Genomic DNA, 20,085 nt, shown 5'->3' on the forward strand with positions numbered 1-20,085 from the left:
CGACGCTAAAAAGAGTTTCTTTCATACGTTTTTCATTTTCTTATATTGAACATAACTTATTCAGTGACTCATCTTTGTACACAGAGTTTATCTTACCTTAGAAATATGAAAGGGAACAAAAGTTACTGATAAGCACGAACGCAGTTCGTTTGTTGGCATTGTACGTTAAATATTTTCCCTCATTGGCGCGACTTTTCGCAAGGTTTCGCGCAGCAATCGGGAGCATTCGCGAAAAGTACTCAAAACGAGACACTTGTTAACATCTGGCAGTAAACTTGTTATCTTTCAACCGTTCTTATCGCGCAGCCGGAGTTTTATACTTCTCACTTTTTTCTCTCTCTCGCTCTTCTATACATTTTACAACGTTCCATTAACGGCATAGTCGCGTTAAAGTGCAGCGTTCTTCCATTTTTTTCTTTCTCGTCTCTTCTTCGCTCGGTCCGCCCTGTACTGTCCTTGTTTCTCTCGTTTCCGTTTCGCGGTTCTCAAGAGAAATCTCATTTCCCCGTCTAGCGACGTAACCGACCCGCATTTTCACCTTTAACGAGCACCGCGAAGAATAACGTAACGCGCTAAATTAACAATTAAGACGTAAACGGCTGGTAATTAAGCGACAGCGCTGGATCCGGCAAGAACGGCTAAGCCGAGGAAACGAATCTGCAAGATGCAGTGGACCATAAGACGCCCAACCAAGGTAAAGAAGAGATCAACGCTACGCCAGACGGGGATGGGGTGGGGCAGGGAAACGGGAGCGGAACGAACGTAAAAAAAATGATGGAAGGGCGACGTGGATGCAAGATCGAGGGCGGAACGAAACAAAAAAGCCGGATGTTCCTGACGGTAGTCGGATAATGTAAAAAGGTTCCGTTTAATCCATGTGAGTACATTGCTAAGCTGTCTGCTGGAAATTCGGTATTTCTATCCGCGCGTGTCCTCCGGGAATACGTCTAGTCACGAAGAAAGTTGCAACAGAAATGAAATTAACTTCTTACGAGTACGACGCGTTGTTCTTACCAACGACGTTTTCCTTTTTTCCGACCGCTTTTTCTTCTTCTTTTAATTTTATCTTGGAATATAGCGAAAGTAATATGAAAAGCAGTTTCTGAATAGAAGTGTCTCGTCAGACGGGACAGAAGCTGGGAATTTCGTGGGACGACTAATCATTTTCGAAAGCAGGGAATTTAAGCTTTCAAAGTTAAATGAGGGTGGAAACAAAGTGGACGTTTCGTTGGTTAAATCTTATTTAAACTCGAGGAAATTAAATTTATTCGCCGGCGAAATAAACTGAAACTTATTCCAAGTATCCTGGCCCTAACATTAATGACTTATCAGTCAGGCGTTCGATTACGCGATCCAACTCCAAACTTCATTCTCCTTTGTAACGTTCTCTTTTGACAAAATTAATGGCAAACACCGTCACGCCGACATTCGACGGAAAAACAACTCCATTTTATTGACAAAGATCGCGGAGAAAACAAGGAGACGAAGTCTGTAATTCAAAGCACATCTAATTATAACCCTTCTTAACACGCGCAATGCTACTCAACGCGACGTTAATACCGCTTGCTCGAAAAAATCCAGTTAATCACACTTTCTCGAGAGATTTCGTCGGAAGCCTATTTCTCGAGCGGGCTTATTTAATTTACAGGCGTTTAACGCACGACATCGCTGGCTGGCTGGCGGAACGGTCGTCCCGCATAAGCAACGGCAAACGCTTCCGCGCAAACAGCCACGGAACAGTCGAATTAACAGGTATAATAATAGTTACATAAAACGGTGGCGGTGCGAGCAGCGAACTATGAAATTCCTGTAATCGAATAGTTCGTAGGACTCTAATAACTGTACGAGTCGAATCTCTCGTACAACCCCTATTTTGCCAGCGTCAATCAATACGCGGACGTAACATTCCATTTGGCATACTGAAACGTTCCCTTTGCTTTCGCTAGATAGAACTCGCAATGATATTGATTTTCTGACCCGATACACGATCGGTTTTTCGAATCTTCGTCTCGCAAACTGATTTCGGCTTGACCTGGTCCGAATCAGTCAGTTAGAGGGTTAATTTCACATCTCATAAAATTGCTGCTACGATCCGCCATTACGTCAAACTGAAACTCGTTCCTTGAAAAACGAGCATCGGCTTCTCGTTACTGTTGCGTCCGCGGATAGCTTCACCTTCCTCTATCGCGCACCTTCTTTTTCACATGCCAAGGAGAGAGCTTATAAGCGGGCAACGTTTGACTGGGACCCTACGATACAAACCGACCAGAAGCTTCTCCATCGATACATTCGATATATGCACCCACGCCGCCAATACATTTCAGCTCGATGCTTTCCAAACGCTGTTACCTTCCGAGATGTCGTTACATCATGAAATTTCGATACCAGTTCGAGAAATCTACTATACGAATCGATCCAGATCGAATCATCGATTCTGCTACGTGCTACGAGATCTGTCACACGATTCATCTCTGAAATACGAACGGCACTTTGCATTATTTTAGAGAATACGAATAACATTTTCATTACGCTTTTCTTTCGATATTGTTTTGGCTAATGGCTTTTATTTAGTAGACAAATTTAAAAAAAAAAGGAGCAATCCTATAATGTTACATCTGTTATATACGCACGACGGCTCGCGAAAGTATTTAAACACTTATGGAAACTTTTTCAGAATGACAAGACCATTTTCGTTAATTTCTTGTACAACTTACTAGATGTACGCTTCGCAGCATTCTGAAAATTTATCAAGTGTCGTCTACGTGTTGCGTTTAAGGCGCAATAACGAAAGAGACACATTATGCGCGATGTATGCAACGTCCAGTTTTATCTTATCGTCAGAGTAGTAAACCGATTTTTTGGAAGTGAGTGTTATATTTTTCGCGAACGGTTTGCGCGGAACTATTTTACGTAGAAGGGGACCGCCGCGGTGCGCCCGAGGGAGTAATACTGACCTGACCCCACAAATATCTGAGAGTATGAGTATAAAATTTTCGTGGCCCGGAATAGGATTGTTATTTTAAAATGTACAGTCGGGAGCACGATTAAATTGAGAGACCGGCTGGAACAAAGTGCAACACTTTACCGGTGGATATTGAAACTTCAATAATGAATACTTTGCATTTTCATGTTTTTCATTTGCATCGAAGAAAATTGAACGATACTGCCGATTTATAACGAAAATCGAAATCCGCAGAAAATGCTTGATAATACGATCGCGTGAAATTTCTGATACTACAGAAACCTTACATTTACACAACGATTATGTATACTGAACTTTTGGTTTCTATGTTTTGTCGAATTTTCGAGATAGAGACAATTATTGATCGTCATATATTCGAGTTAATAGTATTTGATTTCGGAAATATTTCAAATATGATTGCTACGATCAAAACTCAAAAATGATCAATGGCAATAAACAGAGAGCCCCAGTGTTTGGACACCGAACGAAACTCTTGTATTTAGTTTCTCTTTCCAAGTTACTTCCATATAGAGGCAGGAAGTTTTTGACCACTGCTACATATTCATTAAAATTAGTCATCTGATACTATGGTCTTCTCCTAATAAGCGTTAACAGTTAATCGTTATTTTGATTTCACAAATTTTGAAATTCTTATTAAGAATCTCTTACGAACAGCGAAAAAAAAAAAAAAAAAGGAATAGTTAAATAGAATATCGAAACTAACCCAAACCTAATCCTACATGAACTCGAACAATTTTCATTACCATACGTTAAAATCTAAATATTAAGCGTTAATATACAAATTTTTTCTTGAATATGATACAAATATGTGGGTGTTTAAATAATTTGACAACTTAATAGAATCATTAGGGTACATAGGAATATCTAACTAAGAGAAAAGATGAGAATTGCTAGGTATGAAAGCGATAGATAGATCGTTGACCACGAGGTTAGCAAGGTATTGTTTCTGCAATCAAAGTAAGACGCTTTACGAGCGACCTGCATGGCTCACGGACCTCTTTCCGTTTTAATTAAGATAAAGGTAATAATTCGAGCTACCGATACGAACCGGCTGGCGACAGTGGTCGGATTGTACGTAATATCGGGCTTCCGCGCAATCGGAAATTTATTGTTCATTTAAATTAAGATCTTCACACACGCCCTTTTCAAACGAAAGTATTTTCATTATTAATTCGTTATTTTCACCGGGCACGGCGGGTGTTTCGTAACTACCCTCGCATTTACGCCGGGCAGATCAACGAAAAAATCTACCGGCCATAAAGCTGCTGATTTTTATCTAAATTTGAACGTGCACGAAAGCTGGTTATACGCGTTGCTGCCAACACTCGTCTCGGACTCGAGGAATCGTTTTCTGTTTATGAGCCGGTACACGACCTGTAGAATTTTCACGTACCTACTCAAAGTGCAATTTTCGTCTCTGATTGAACTTTCAATCACGGCTTAACCGAAGGATTAAAATTTTTTACGAGTTAACAGTGAAACACGGTACGCGAATAACGAGAACACATTAATTCGCTTTACAGCTTGCCAGTGCTCGCTTCGAGTGTTCAATGTTCAAAGCTTTTTAGCTTCATTACCGAATTCCGTGATACTACCTTTCCCTTTTTGTCAAAACGATATATCCGTGTCTGGGGAATAGAGGAAGTAGCGTGCTTCGTTTTTATCACTTTGCCACAATTATCCGCCATATGAAAGTTTCTTTAGAAAACTGTCTCTTCTTTAAGAACGCTCGTAAGAAATGTCATATAAGATTTTGTACGATTATGACTATATGTGTATATGATTCGATGATAAATAAGAGTGACTCTCACAATACTATTGTTACTATATTATTTCTATCTCTTTGTTAAACATAGTTCTTGTTTGATAATGTCCAGCGACAAAAACTTATCTACAATCTTGTCTAAAACGCAATAAAATTTGTCTTCAGGATAAAAACTTATATTAGCATGGTACAATATAAAAACGGTTTCTCGAATGAGGAATAAAGTCGATAACAGTGGAATAACACCAATGCGAAACGCCCCAAACGTATGCTACATCATATCGTTTAAATAAATTTTGAGATGAAAGTAACAGAGATGGAAAAGTTTTAACATGTTTCAGACAGTAGATTGAAATTTTTCAGAGGTAATCGTTCTCAAAACCAACGAATGAAACAATTTACCATGTTACGCTGAAAAGTCAAATTAATCCTCCACGAATTCACGTATATGTATAGTATAGTATAAAATGGACCAAGTATCTCGGGTGAAATTTAACGTAACGCTTTTATGTTTCAAGGGTTCTTAACGCATTCTTATTCTCGTGAATACATTGTATTAATAAAGCATAAAATAATCTTTTGAAACTGTGCGATTTAAAAACTAATTGGAAACGTCTATACCATTTAGCGTAACGGAAGATCACTTTTAATTTTTAGGCATAAATATACGAACCTGAATACAAATTTTTTTTGTCGTGTGCGTTTCTGTGAACCTCGATAAACTGAAACCGTTCAAAGGTGCATTATTAGAAAACGTAAGGCGTGTATGAAGACTAAAAGTTTTTTTTTAGAAGCGTCGGTAATTGTATAGATTAAAACCGACAGTTGTATTATGCTAGTACGGTGTGCAACTATGAAAGCTTTCATTCAGAAAATAAGTAGGTCGACAAGCGTATATCGAAAAAGTTTGTAGACATTTCATTTCCTGTCACCGACCAATAACGGTATTTGTTCCTCGTCTAGATCACCGTGAGCATTTTTTTCAACGACTTTTCTACGCTGTAGCACGATGTTGTCTCCGTACACACGTTCATAACATTAACAAGAAACATTAAAATATACTTGTAACACGTTTCTTGCACTACTCTCTATATTTCGAAGCGCGTTCAATACCATTTTCTCGTTTTGCGAGGTGAAAATAAAATCGACATATTATTACATTATTTCCCTTTGCAAAGAGAGGAGATGCGAGTTAGATTTTCAAACGATTTTGAAAAATCAGCATAGAGCTATTCTAGCACCTTGTAACGTGGAAAATGTGTACAGAAATTAAATTAGAACATTTCCCTCTTTTTTCAATTCCCTACGTTGACGATGCTAAAGAATACACGATTTAACCTTTCTCTGCAAAACGAAAATAATATGTCAGTTACTAACGTGCATTATATTAGAATCAAAGATGTCAGGCTTGCGAGCTAAGCTCATTACGTAAAACTGTTTAATTACGACAGACAAACGGTAACGTTTACAAATGCTGGGGTGTGACATCTGAAAATGGACGAACATCATCTCTGGAGCATTGCGCGACTCGTCTCGACTACGGCACAGGGAGTCTAACTGGCGTGCATTAAAGTAAAAAGATTGATGACACGTCCCGATATATGTACACTCTTGCGAGACGTCAATGCAAAATCTTCCGTGACTCGCTAATGTTTTGTAACGGTTCTTGTTCTGGCACAAACGTTGATAGATCGTCCCGTTGACCAATGACGAGATCGAAGTACATAGACCGTCGTCCACGAGAAGAACGATCGGTGCGCGCTCACGAGATGCAGGAACGAAGAACAAGGGAAAACGGGGAAAGGAAAGTTTCTCTGCTTCGACAAATTTATTTTCTCTTCCTTTTCAAATTCGAACGGTTTTCCTGAAATTTTGTTAGAGTGTCGATCGAGGTGTTGTTCCTTCGTAGGAAGCGACGAAACGACGCGTGAGAAAGCGTATTCAGAATTCTTTGTACAATTTTTATGTCTCTTGTAACCTCATTATTCCGAAGAATGAAACTTGAAGCAGTTTCGAAGTTTATGGATATATACGTATACCTATGTAAAGTATGACGAGAATAGAATCGAAAGGAAAACGTACATTTTTTTAACAGGTACCCTGTCAGATCTATCTGTCAAATACACGATTGCAATACGTGTCCGGATTTTTTTCAAACTTTACCAAGTCATGATTACTACAGTATTAATTAAATTTCGAAAAGTTTTGCATCGTGCATGTAATGTATCCATGAAAATTTTTTATAACAAGTATTCAAGTACTCCCGTGAATTTCTATATGAAATATTCACGCAAAAAATAATATATTTCTGAGAAATACAAGTAGATGTAATATACTTATAAGAAAAATAAAAATCATAATAGAAATTTTGTAGGAGTAAGTTTATTGATCTATTGGTAAATTTAACGAGGACTTTACTTTCTGAGAATTTAATTTCACACGCTTTTACTTACTGAGAATAGAAAACTCGAGAGTAATAAAGATTCAATTAAATGATTAGCAATTCGTTGCTTAATACTCGACGTCAAATTGATTATTTCGTAACAAGAAATTAATAGCCATATATAGATGAAGAGAAAGGTTGAAGAATTATACAAAGAGCTTATAAAGAGCTAAATTGGATCATTGATAGAATATAAATGAGATGCATTGTTATTGGAAGATGACACAAGCGTGTTTAATTCACCGCTAAGTTTCATTTATGCATGAAAATTTAGCCCGATTCAACATCTGCAAGTGGAGTTAAATATTTGATATTATTATACCAACAAAGAATCTTTAATTATCTGCGTATAATTCCAATATAAAAAGATATTGGAGATATATATGTATATTAATATCCCAACGAGGTAATTTTCCAAAACTCTGCATACGTTAATTTGTATCACATTGCATATTTACTCTTTTTATCCAAATAGGAGGAGTAACAAAAAAAGAAAAAAATACAAATTCAATAGGTTTCAACGTGAGCTGGCTGAAAAAATAAATCACAATTACCTCGACGCAACGTTGGTCCTCGATCGGTTGAGCGAGACTTGTAACAGCTTCGCTTTAAAACTCACTCCGAAACTGGACAACAACGTACATAATACACGACCACCACGATATCATCCAAAGATTCCACCATACTCTATATCGAGGGTTGTACGATCGAAACGTATCGTTGATAGATAGTTTAGTTGACCGACAACGAAGCGAAACTCGTCCGTTGTCCGCGGAGAAGAATGATCGGTGCACCGTCACGGGAGACAGTGGCAAAGAGGGAGGATAAAGAAAAAGAAGAAGGAGACGTGAAGGACGAGGCGAGGTTAACGGAAAGACGGGTAGTTGGGTACCTGCCTATTATTCACGCGCGAGATAGGTGCAACGGGTGGTGGGGGAGTTGATCTAGCTCGATCTAGAAGAGGCAGGAGTGAGGCCAGACTTAGGAAGGTAGGTTAGAGGTTCGTGGCGAATTCTTATAAATCAAAACAGACACGCTATCCCGTCTCGTAGGGTGTTTCCACCCTTTCCTGCGCCGGCACCTATGCCTTCTTACCTCTTTGCTTCGCGCGCCACTTGCCACAGAACAAAAGAGAGATGCCCATCGAGAGCAAGTAGGCGTACGAAAGAATCGAAGAAGAAAAGCCCAACTCTGAGGGGATTGGAAGAGAGTTAGCGTGGCTGATATTATCGCGTTTGCTCAGAATCGACGGTTAGCCGGTTTAACGTCAACGGTATCGTTAAAGGGAAGATGAGATTAATTTCTTCAGAAGGATGAAGGTAATTGGTATTACGAAGCTTTCTATCGAGATACGTTCGAGAAATTTTGGTCAAATATTTGCACTACACTGCGAAAAGCAGCGTATTGTTCTAACACGTTATTCTAACATTTGCATACCAATTAATTACAGTCAAGTAGGTACATTAAGTTTCGTGTTATTTAGAGTAGTGCCTTTATATGAACAAAATTTGATACTATGAAAATGAAACGTACAGAACCTGATAACAACATTTTAAAACCACAAAATATCAATCTAAAAGGAAAGACCACAATCAGTAACCTTGTGTTACAATGTTAAATTGGTCTATATTGATATTCCTCATTTTTTATCTCGGACTATCGTTGTACTTATCACTATTTTGTATGCAGTAGTTCTTTTCTACAGGAAACTACTACGTTACTGATATAAACTATGGTTATAGCGTTGAAAAGTATTACCACTCTAGTCATTACTATAACATGCTACTATCATTTACGAACACTAAGCGCATTTGAATATTGAATCTTTAATGTTATAGGTGTTGCTTCGAAACCCTATGGGTTCATCTTCCTACATCTTATATCCAACTTTTCTCTATCAAATACAAAATTGCTGCATAAACTTCAGACAAAGCGGTCATAACACGAAACGAAACCCGTTCTTTATCTCGGAATAACCTGCCTATCGTTTCCTTCCTACTGCTATTTCCTTGATAATTACGACACAATGGTAAAATTCTGACGGCTGAAACGTAGCTAGCGACTGAGTTGGTTTTCGACGTAACACACTCTTGTTTGGTGGAGCAGCTGCCATGGAAAATAGAAAACAGAAAGCGAAGAAAACTTACGGGGGTTCTGGACGTGCATAGGAGACGGAGGGTTGGTTCGCGTGACGACAACCGGAGGAGGCATCTTGGCGTGCAACGCGGCCAGGCACGAGTTCGCCACGTCGTAGATGAGATAGGCGCTGTAGTATCGGCCCGCACTGCCCATTTTCAATTTATTCTTACCCGGTACCACCGCCATTTTCGCGTCCAACGTAGCGCAACACAAACACACACATACACCTGTACACACGGGGGATCGGCGCCGGTTTGCTTAGTTCAGCGATTACTACTTTTCTCGCTCGACGATGATCGACGCTGATTATCCAGTTTGACCTCCGGCCAGATTAGAACACCGGTCAGCCATCGCGATCCAAACTTTAGGTGTATATTCAGCAATATAACCGGCTCATCGCTTCCCCATGTTCAGCTAACACCCGAGAAACGTGCATAACGCTGTTTACCGTTCGGCTCACCGTTCAGGACGCTCTTCCAACGTCGTCATACAACGAATGTGGAATATCAAGCGCGAGATTCTCGGAATAATCGCCTGTTTGTAATGTTACGATTATTGAAATCGTGAATGGCTTTTGTTGCTTGAAAATCGATTCGAATTACTATCTAGCACGGTAATGTACTCCCTGATACTCTGTTATCGTATCTCATGGTTTTATAAGCTTCTCTTATTCGATTTTCAAGTTTTCCTTTGTATTCGTGTATCGCTGCCTGATTCAACTAAATATTCCAAGAATAATAATTGGTAATTTTGAACTGAATACGAGATAAGAAATTAGTAATAATCATGTTCATTCTTTATACTTGTTAATATTTATTCGATATATGTTCTTTAACGGAAATTATTCATTGTAAAATATCACTATGGAGGTATGGTCATAAATTTCACGATAATAAATTTTACGAATAATTTTCAATAATATTTGATATTCTCTGGAAAAAGGGACGAAGATATAAAGATAATGGATGCTATTAAACCATCTTCGATAACACCGATAATACCCTGCATTTCGTCTTTCACAGCAACGCCGATATTCCTTACAGTTCGATTGAGATTGGTATACAATTCATTCAGAGAATAGAAGCACTCGTTAATCGAAACTTTTGCGACAGAGAGACATAAAAATCGAAAGCACTGTAAAACGATGCATTTCCATCATCAGTCGTAACTTTCAACACTTTCGCGAAGAACTTTCAGCGATAAATAACTTAAAGGAGGCTTGTTAAGCGATCACGATCGTTTTGTAAGTAGTTTCCGGTGTAGACGCATCCTTTCTCCAATAACCATTTCATCCATCTCAAACGAATTCATTAAAGAACCATGAAATTTAGAACGAAAAAAGAACGAAATCACTGCGCACACAATTATCGCCTATAACACGCGTCATGCATGTATTTTCCACGTTGCAACTAATTGAACATCGTAGAGTATCGCATACGATTCGGGCGACTTGTTAGCCGATCAATTTCCAAGCAGCCAGATCGTCTGGTGCCCGTAGATTGGCTCGAAAATCGCGCGTAACCTCGTTTCTGGCACGTACATTAGATGTTCGATCCTCGATCGACACAGAACGGACGCAGACGAGGCGCCACGCCGTTGCTCTGCAACAACAACGAAAATCACTCGACTCGATTATCCCCGGGGATCGAACTGGTATGACGCCTGTGTTTCACGTTGACGAGACGCTGGCACTGATTTCGATAGTGCTTCTCGGACACGGATCCACGATATACGACGACGACCGGCCAGATCGGTGGGCTGGGCAGCCGAACGGAAACGGTGCGGTTCCACGGACCGGAAGCCTGGACCGGAAGCGTCACGAGTCAACGGGCGCCTCACTGATTGCATGCCGCAAACTCGGATAGATAAAAACGATCGCTGACCGCTTACGTGGTCTCCATTTGATTACGCCGTCGTTGCTTTACGCTTGGATAGCTTTAGGGTTTTCGTACTTTAAACGGTTTTCGTAGTTTGAGGAAATGAACTTAAAAATCTCGAGAACGCACCGCGCTCTCTTCCTTCTTATATCGTAACGTTCTCGTACGATCGTGGCCGTACGCGAAAAGTTTTTATGAAATTGTCATGCTTCTATTTCTTTTTGTGAGCTTCTTTTATAGCTTACAAGTCATGCAAGAATTGCGTTTTTTTAGTTTATCGGCGATAAGACTGATAGCAGGTATTTTTAGCTTTTAGTTAGGTTTGCTAACTTCATTACAATATCTTGACGTTCTGAATATTATGTGAATGATATTAAGCGCGTCGTAATAAATTTAGTAGTCATACTCGAGTCAGTGTGTTACGTTTGAATACAATTATCTGTTAAAATATTGAAAAGGAAAGAAACAAATGCCCTATGTAAATGTTTACTTCTTTTTGAGAGAAAGTAGTAGCTTTATTCGGTTGAACAGAATTGATATTGAAGTTCCTCCGAACGAATTTTAAGAAATGAATCAAAGTTAATATATGTTTCTTGTGTGAATTTAATATTTGTCATTATCGTTTGTTCAATTCAAAATTGATGTGATTTATTACGAAGAAAGTATTATAATTTGAATGACTTGTATCTTGACTATGACGGGAAGTGAACATTTCTCAGCAATGAATGTTTCAGAATGATGTAATTCAAAATTACCAGGAGAAATACGTTCTCCGGTGCAAAACGAATTCCGCAGTAATTTTTACTTGTATGCCATCAGTCTTGATCGCGTTTTCAGTAATTGGCAGTTTCATGTCCGCTAGCATTTCACACTGTTTCTCTCTATACGCCCTATTTCCGACGCGTTCCATATCCTTCTCTATATTATTGATCATTACCGGCAGAAATCATCATGCTGAGAAACAATGAACGTCACATGGTCATGCTCCAACTATTGACGCGTATAATTATCGCCGGAATCGATTACATGCCATTTTGAGCCGTGAATGGTGTGAACCATGAAAGGACTACGATACAGTACGTATCAAATTGAATGCGTCATCAAAAATGCAACAAGTAAGATGACATTTTTGCGTACATATTGTTAAACTGCAGCACTCTGCAGAACAAATTTCTGCATTGATAGTTTATTGAAAAATATGTTATCATAGATAGATTGTCCTTTTTTATAATTGTGACAAAACTGAACTATACAACAATTATTAAAATATCCTTTCATTTACATATTTATCGTTATGTCAATATGACTAGTAACTATTGATAACTATGAAATATATTTGTTAAAATCTTTAACACCTTTAATAGAATTACATTGTATTTGAAGACCGCAGGGAAAAACACGATTGCAAATTTTAATCAATGATCAATACCACATTTGATTGATTAAATATTTATGTTTGAATTCTAATCGCCATCTAGAAAGTATCAATTATTAAAATATCAAATATATCCGTGATTCTTTAGGAAATTTCATTAATTTATTATCTATTTATATCTTTGAATCTAACGACTTATTCGTATTCCAACTTTCTTAGGTATCAAGCGATACATAAATAGAGAAATCGACAAAAATAAATTTCTCATGTTTTTCTTACACACTTTTTATAATCTAGCGCATATTTTTACTGTCCGTATAAATGAACAATAACGTGTATAGATACTTCTACTTTTTCTAAACATTTGTATAGATAAAATGAATTTCTTATGAATCTTTCTTTATCCGAATCCACCATTTTTTATAATACCGAATATTTAATTCTTTTGTGTACTTTATGTTCTTAGTTATTTCATACTCTGTATTTCATATTCTGTGAATTCATTTCCACTAGCATTTTATTATAAACATACACATTTTTATTACACTCGTCGTCCATCATTCCTTTTAAAGAATTCAAAATCCCGATGTTGTTCATTCTCGTATTAATACGTCGCAATACATTTGAATAGCGAACACATACGTTTTTCAACCAGGGAATTTGTGATACACGAATACAAAGATTCTATTAAAAAGTTCGATCCATCGGTTCCGAAAGAGCGGTAAACGTAGCGTAAGAGAGCGGGGCGAAAGAAATTCACGAAGAAAACTACAATGCTTTTCACGTCAAATTGCAACGACATAAAAACCAACCGACAAACGAAGATTAATATTCCGGCGCGGAACGCTAACAGAAATGGGAAAGGCACCGCGTATTTTACATCTACCGCAAATAAAATCGACCTATAACTGCGGACTAGTCAATTTGTATCCTGTACAGTGTAATTACGATAGATATTCTAGTGATTTGTTGACTGGAACGTAGGTCTGTCTATTAATCGCGAGAGCGTGTTTGCTTTCGAAACCTCGTTGCTGCGCAATGATTTCTTGTCGATTGCCCTATAGCACGGTAATTAACCCATTAACACAGCGTTATTATACGCGAACATTTCACAGATTTTCCAAAGTGACGAGCGCATAAGTTCGCAAAAATATACAGATATCGACAACGAAACGTTAAACTACGCTAGCACAGACCGTGTTACAATAACGTATTCACGTTACTTAGTTACGCGTAATCTATACAACGTTGCGACACGTTGCGAAAGTTAACAAACTGAAATAGGCACAAAACTCACTGAAATTATACGATCGACGCACTCGACACGAAAAACATATTATTGCACGATTTTCACCAATTCTATAATTATTTTTGGAACATAATTGGCAAAGAGTCTTAAAATAATCAATTATCGACACCAACAAAGGGGTACACGTGCAGTATTGGTTCGTTAAGGAGAGACGCGGCAGGGCGTGTAATATTATCACTGAAATCAATCGATTACCTATCAACACGAACCGTGAAGACTACACCATGTTAGATGAGAAGGTATAGTACACGCGACGTGAAAACGAACACAACGACGCAAAAATTGTCCGAATATCGTAGGCATTGCTAAAGCGGCTGGAGTTCTACTGAAAAGCATTCGACCACCTAGCTTAAGAAAGAAGCACATACAAACACATTCTCGTGTCATTATGAAGCATGAAACAGTGGTCGGTAATGTGCGCCGTGTATACAAAGGCGTACACCGACAAACGTCAAACTGGATGAAACACCTATACGCCAGCGCTTCCCAATGTGCTTCGTTAAATAAATATTCATTATTAAACATTTCTCTAAATTGCAACATGATTCTACTTGTATAATGTAAAAATTGGTTTTATTATGTGATGTACTTTTGCATTTGAAAATGTTTTTAAAAATTAAGAAAATTATTAATTAATCCTGTTAAGTTCTTGGAGGAATATTCGATTGTTGTCTTTCTGCTATTAGATAATTTCTTGAGTTTGAAGAGAGTATAATCATAAAATAAGTGAAGTAAACAATAAAAATAAATTTAGTATTAAAAATAATCATATATCGGAAATTCTAGTAGTACATTAAATAATATTTTATGGAGTAATAATTCTTATAGATATCTTTGTTTATAATCAAACCTAAAGCTCATAAAGTATTATATTGCTTTCTGACATTAATGCTGCCACAAAAAAGAAAAAGATCAATTCTGTTTTTAATACATAAATAAATTCCATCGCTGCGGATCTTTCATTCTATACAATGGCATATTTCTACCTCTATTAGTTTCACTTCAGGGAGCAGATGGAACGAAGATGCAAGACAATTAAATTACGACAATGAAATTATTTATACTCTGATAATAGTATCGATTACAAATGACGATGTCTCATAAAAGTGGAGGCATTGATTGCACGTATATGACATGGCGAATCGATAGATCTGGGATGCAAAAAAGCTTACCCGTCTTAACCTTGCTACGGTATCCAAATTTTTGTGTTCCAATTTCGCTATCGTTTCAACAAACAAAAACACTTTTAATGTTTTAAGAATGACTGGCGTAAAATTGAAACGGGCAACTTTTTAACGATATAGGAACACGATAGAAAGGAAAAAAGAAACAAGATAAAAAATGCAAATGTTTTAACCGTGTGTTTAACAAATTTCAATTTTTTTAATATTATCAACGAGTAAAAAGAACATATAGATTAATGAAGAAATCGTGCAATTTAATTATATTCCGTGAAAAATAAGGCGGATACGTTTAACTAGTAACGTACACAAATATTATCCAAAAACTTCCACTATCCATTAAAAAAATTACGCAGGCAAATTCGATCATAGATGATAAAATTGTATGGAATAAAACGACATCGGCTACAATATTTTGACTGTCTATTGCTCGAAAACTGAAAGAGCGAAGCTCGAGGAACGTACGACGAGTAAATTAGTTTGGGAAACGCTGTCACAGAAGCGAGCATCGTCATATCGTATCACTGGGTGATTCGCACACCGAGAAGCCGGCTGGCTCGGTTACGTCGCGAACGGGCCAACGACAATGGACGCGCGACAGGAAGGCGGCCGTATCAAATGCTTAACAGTCGACACAATGCCACGTACACAGGCGTGCAGCTGCGCTCGCGAACGTGAGCCCAAGCCAGACCAGAGTGCGGCACACGTTGTCATTTCCGTCGTGAAACATTTGACCACGTTATAACGCTAATATCGCGCGTCACCGTGTCAAGGGTGAGAGTTGAATATTTAATTCGCGGTATTGTCGGAGCCCTCGGTGCCGCTCGATTGCTTCTTTCTTTCCATCTCCTCTGTGCACTCGGTTCCGACTAATTAATCGTGAGATTTCTTTTGCTGCTGCTTGCGTCACGAGCAACGATTCCGATAATGGATGGCGGACGTTCATATATTACGTAGGTATATACATCAACGTTCAAAACTTTTGAATCACTTATTTAATGAGAATGGAACTTGGATTTATGAATCTGATAATAGAAAAAGTAGCGAAATGCAGCTTTTTATATAATAGATATATTTTAAATTAGAAAACAAGCCAGAGACTTGAGAGGTTTAAGTTATTACTTTATGTGACGCACGTATTTGTGGTTCTTCGGGTTTCGATCGTTTTTTAATACTCCGTTCCCTTGTGTTTTAAACTGAAATGTTCACGAAACGTCACGTTGAAACGTACTATTAAAGACGCGACCGAAACCCGAAGATCAACCACAAAACAATACTAAAGCAACATTAAAATCTAAAATTATTAGTTCGTGTTTATTGAAAGTGATTTGAGGTGCGTATGCAAATACGTTTTGGACACGAAATTTAATATTTGTCTCTGAATATTCTGTTATAAAAATTCCTTTGCCATGTTTAAAATGATATATTGAAGTAGTTAAGCTAGTGGAAATCTCTTATCAAATATATATTTTACAACATTTTAATCCCCTGTTGTAATATTACTCCTTTACTTTGTAAATACACGTAACGCGGATAATTAATCTTACTAGTCCATTTTGAGTTGCATTTCTCATGTGGGATTCATGAATTCGTTAGAACTGAGGTCGTACCCTCTCATCATCATACAGGAATGTCTCATGTAATGTATATGCGTTCTAAAATACAGCCAAATACACGTTTAAGATAATAATATATTTACTGAATACTTAATTTAGTAAAATTTTAATATTTTAGGCACTCGAACTATCCCTGAATAATAAATTTGGTGGGATACATTTGTTAATTATTTCATTTAATTATTTCATATAACACATTTATCTCTCAGCCGTGACATTCTAAAGTGTTAAAACTTTCTTACAAAACTTTTTACTATTAACATTTATTTTTAATGGTATCAAAATAAGACATCGTAAATCACAATAAATCATAAATCATAAATGACATATCTCAACAATTTAGTAGATTTTAAGAAAATGATAAAGATGATAAAGAGGGAAGGGAAGTATAATATTTGATGTTGTAGTGCATCACTTTTGCATTTAAATTATCTGTTTTTGAATCTGTGTTTATAGTTTATATGATTCATGAATAACTAGTCAAATCCATAGATACACCATCGAAGCGATCTGGATATGTATTAATGCAAAATGACAGATAATCAGGTACAGTGTACGGAATATGCATCGATCGTTATTGTCATCAAGTCATTGGCTGTATCATAACACTAATGTTCCAAACAGACTGTAGATTGCGGATGAATACTTAATTTGTGTCGTTATTAGATTTCAATCAAACAAGAGTTTATTCTTTCCTCAACAAATATTGAAAGTAGTTAATTACGTATACGCATAGATATATATTGTTCATTATTCTTTCTGTTTGGTTTCGAACGTTCTGTTAACTTTGAAAGAACACCATAAGCGAAAAATGTTACCGGAACAGTCTGATGAATAGCAATTTAATGGTTTGTTTATAAATAAATAACGCTCTAATGTGATTCATGAAAATTAACAATTCGGTCATAATAAACACTGCCTCTCCGATTAAATATCTATTTTTTAAGCTTCCATTAACTAGATAGTTAACTTAAATTTTTTCGATTAATCGATCATTCGATTGCCAATTTCAATGATGTTTCTACTATACTGTACTGGTTTAGTTAAACTGGTAATAATTCTAAAAGAAATAAAATATAAGTTGACAAAAATATGTAGAATACATGGGTGGGAGATTTTTGAGAAAAGTAAAAAAGGTCAAAGTTTTAATATTTGCAATATTTAATATTGCAAGTGTAAGGAGATGGCCTGTATAGATCTTGTAAATTTGTCACAATAGTTACGTAATGGGAGCCAATGAATATTTTTGAATTGGCAACTCGCTTAAAGACCTAGTTACTTTTTACATTATCTACAACTGCTAGTAAAAATTTCATTTTCTTTTTACTAACAAATTTATGACTATCATACAAAGGTATTTATCGATACAACTTCCAGCTTGTGACCTGGAAAATATTAGTTCAATTATGTAAAAAGACGCACATGATGTGTTACTCCTATAAGAAAATGAATACCGAGTTACGCGTACCATGAAAATAAACTAATTTCATAAGACAAACATAAATGGCTGGTAATATTTCATAAGCCGAAGAGTTGACAGGATCTTCTGGCCCTTTGAATTTGATCAGAACATAAATCTCAAGGTATTGGTTGACCGAAGAAGCACCGTTCGAAATCTGTTCGATAAGGAGCAAAAAGGAAACGAATGGATGGATAAAATAACGAATTATGCAAATGAATTCGAATTCCATTAAGAAAGTTAAATCTATTCTTCAAACTTTTAGATGTACTCTTCATAAACTTTTTCGAAGGGTCTTGCTGCGAACACGTTGAATGGTAACCATGGAAAATTGGGTAAACCCGGCCGCCGGAATATTGCACGTTGTCATCAAAGGATTAATTGAAAATGGAGATGACATTGTCGCCGCTTGAAAATTACTGGGAATGTGGATTATCGGAGCGCCAGGTATAAACGTATGTGAGTAAACGAACCAGCACGCCAGAAACATTGTTATACTATCGCGAAATACTCGACCGCGTTACAAGGTTGATTTTGCAAACATACCGCAAACCGGACTTACATTCCGTACAAATGAGCGCCCGTGACTGGCAAATTAAATAATTTACCAGTGAATTTAATTTGGAATCGTACAGAGGAGAAATTTCTTTTTCGTCATTATTATTTTCCGTTCTTCCTACTTTCCTATGAAATTGGCGGAACAGAACTTTTTCGAATTTCACGTTCTTGGCTAGAAAATTCACGTTGGATATAATTATCGAGTAGATTGTAGAGTATAAAAACTGATTCTGTGATTTCAGCTCTACTTATAATGTCACTTCGAATTGGGATATCTGAATTGACGGCATTATGATTGCAACAAACCCAAAGGATAATCGCAAGTAATACGATAATTACTGAGGAAGCGCATTTTTAACACTGATTAATTAAGACGAAAACTTCTGTTTAGTACACGCAATTTCATTCTTATTATTTGCAATACCGTTTTACATTTGCAACGGTAAATGAACAGCAGTAAAGTAACTATGTCAGAATAAACCACTGTATGGATAAATGAAAGGTGCAAGCTCTCGATTAAACGTAAGAGGTTTAAAACTGAACTAAAACTATGAATTCAACGGCTGCTCCTTTAAAGTACTTGTGTGGTTGGAGCTATATTAGCTTATTGTTAGTAATAATACTAATTTTATTATACATGAATGCATTGATACGCAAAATGTAATTTCGCGTTTATAAGAGCTTACTATGTACTGTATGTATACGTGCGAAATAATTGAAGGATTCGAGATTAATTTACAATGCCGGAGATTGTATATTTAGTACAATGATGTAGTAATTATAATGGCTACTAATAATATATAGATGCGTTATAGATAATTTCGAATTATTAGTTGTTGCATATAATACAATTAGCGATTATAGACTTATGTAAAGTATAAACTATGTAAGTTTTGTGTAATGATTTGTGTAAATGTCCTTTCATTGCTAATTGTTTAGTATCGTTTATAATATGAATACATGTATGGAATTTATGTAAAAATTTACCGTACTTTGGATGTAAAGTGAAATTGTTATGAGAGACTTTTGCATGTCACGAAATATTTCTTTATTTCTAAAAAAATATAATATATAATGTGTAGAAAATGAAATGCATATGTCAATAGAATTAGTGTTTAAGAAATTACAAACTTCATAGTATTATTTACATGTATGAACATGCACATGAAATTCGAAATTTTTGAAAATTTGCAATCCATATTTCAAGTAATTTAAATTCAAAATAAAATTCTTATTAAAACAAACCATTTTATTAACCATTTATAACCATTATTAACAATAGTGTTACGAAATATATAATATTAATAATAGTACTATGAAGTATTCTCCTTTCTTCCTAAAGAAATGTAATACTCATGTATACAACTATTTTAATTAGAT

General features: G+C 36.6%; 1 protein-coding gene and 1 long non-coding RNA gene across 13 annotated transcripts in view; one reads left to right on the plus strand and one right to left on the minus strand.

Moving 5' to 3' along the window:
• Positions 1-20,085, minus strand: part of LOC138182723 (nucleolysin TIAR) — a 585,490-nt gene that overhangs the window by 197,939 nt on the left and 367,466 nt on the right. Inside the window, exon 1 of one of the 9 annotated variants that reach the window (XM_069118846.1) lies at positions 9,339-11,644. The exons of the other annotated variants lie outside the window; for them this stretch is intronic. Coding sequence (XP_068974947.1) covers positions 9,339-9,516 — 178 coding nt within the window. The 5' untranslated portion in view covers positions 9,517-11,644. Of the gene's footprint in view, positions 1-9,338; positions 11,645-20,085 lie in introns of those variants that run through there. 9 annotated transcript variants of the gene reach the window in all.
• On the plus strand, positions 15,719-19,941 carry LOC138182606 (uncharacterized). 4 transcript variants are annotated; one of them, XR_011173840.1, is made up of 3 exons: positions 15,719-16,029; positions 18,413-18,606; positions 18,948-19,941. It is a non-coding gene; the product is annotated as an uncharacterized LOC138182606 (long non-coding RNA). The 4 variants fall into 4 exon arrangements; XR_011173841.1 differs by having other exon boundaries at positions 18,440-18,606; XR_011173838.1 differs by having other exon boundaries at positions 15,719-16,025.

The sequence above is a fragment of the Bombus flavifrons genome, chromosome 8 (genome assembly GCF_040668555.2).
Source record: "Bombus flavifrons isolate JBK064 chromosome 8, iyBomFlav1_principal, whole genome shotgun sequence".
Lineage (NCBI taxonomy): Eukaryota > Metazoa > Arthropoda > Insecta > Hymenoptera > Apidae > Bombus > Bombus flavifrons.